Source organism: Eimeria mitis, genomic scaffold (assembly GCF_000499745.2).
Source record: "Eimeria mitis Houghton genomic scaffold, Emh_scaff6648, whole genome shotgun sequence".
NCBI classification, from domain to species: domain Eukaryota; phylum Apicomplexa; class Conoidasida; order Eucoccidiorida; family Eimeriidae; genus Eimeria; species Eimeria mitis.
Window position 1 is genome coordinate 795 of NW_013574784.1, and position 1,298 is coordinate 2,092.

The 1,298-nt window shown below is 57.2% G+C and overlaps 1 protein-coding gene across 1 annotated transcript in view; it reads right to left on the minus strand.

Annotated features, from left to right (window-relative positions):
* Positions 1-1,253, minus strand: part of EMH_0088440 (uncharacterized protein) — a gene marked incomplete at both ends in the record, with an annotated part of 2,032 nt that extends 779 nt beyond the window's left edge. Inside the window, 2 exons of the mRNA XM_013501298.1 lie at positions 1-675; positions 849-1,253. Coding sequence (XP_013356752.1) covers positions 1-675; positions 849-1,253 — 1,080 coding nt within the window. The remainder of the gene's footprint in view (positions 676-848) is intronic.
* Positions 1,254-1,298: the final 45 nt, after the last annotated feature.

Here is a 1,298-nt window from a genome sequence, read left to right on the forward strand (position 1 = left end):
GTCCGTGTTCGTCTCGTTCGCAGATCTCTCGGAAAAAGCCTGTGCAGGCGGCTCGCGCTTAGGCTGTGTAGACTCGCATGCCTGCCAAGTCCGGCAAGAAGGAGGGGGCAGCAAATCTCGTATAAGGGCTTCGGCGCATGACATATCTGGCAGTGGCAACTCTCCTTCAGCTCTATCCACGGCTTCGGCGAGCGCCGAGCTCAATGAGTTCTCCCTGAGCGCTGAAACCTCTTCTGCCACGAACTCGGCTTCAACCAATGCGTCTGCTCCCCCTGCAGCCTGAGGAGGGACGGACACGAGCCTCCGACGTTCGCACCTTAGATTTCCTTTATTCTCAGCTGTGGGGGCTTCGGTTGCAGCACTCCCGTAAAACTTATCACCAGCTACGTCACCTTCCCTTTGGGTCTGTCCCCGGTTCGGTGGCGCGGAGGCGGTGCTGGCAAGCGGGGCTCCCCAACGTTCGAGAGCTCGCGCGACAGGGTCGTCTAGCGCTTGCGCCTGCTGCTGCTGCTGCTGTTGTTGCGGCTGTTCCTGAGGTACGCCTGGGGCCGCAGTAGTTGCTGGCCCTGGTTTAGTCTTTGTCTTCTTCTGTTCAGCTGTCGAAGAGGAGCTCATAGCCTTCTCCCTTTTACGGGCCTCCTTCTTTAAGCGCCTTGCCTCTGCCAAATTAGCCGCCTGCATGATGCAAACAAAACACAACCCCACCCGCTTCCAATTGCCTGCGGCGGTACGCCCACCTAGCAGCCGCCGCACTGGAGTTAAATGCTCTGCAGCCTAGTTATGCTAAAAAGGAATTTCTGTAGATGGCACGCAAGCAACGAGACAACAGGGAAGAGTCCACAGCGAACAGGGACACCCATGATATCCCCCATTTTTTTGCTCGCCTTGAGGCGGAGTCTGCCAATGACAAGTTCCTTTGACAGCCGGAGCTTCTCTATCTCCGCACGAAGAGGCTCCAAGCCTCTGTGGCGCAGTGCGCTGACAGGCAAGGGAGGGCCTGCACATCCCTTGAACTTCTTGACTTCTTCTGAAACCTGCAGCGCCAGAGATTCAGTCCCCAAGCGCCTCACGCATGCTTCATCACTGCCTTGCCTCCAGGCCACGAGGCCTAGAAGGAAACAAATGGAGCTGCCAAGCGGCAGCAGACGAGCCAGTCGCTTCTCCGGTAAGGCATTGAGTAAGGGACATGGAGGCAAAGGCTGGAGCTGTGAGCTGCACTTGAGACTTGAGGGAGCGGGGACTGTCGGAAACATACGATCTGTAGAATCTTGATGAGCGACTTCTGCTCCGGAAGGTCA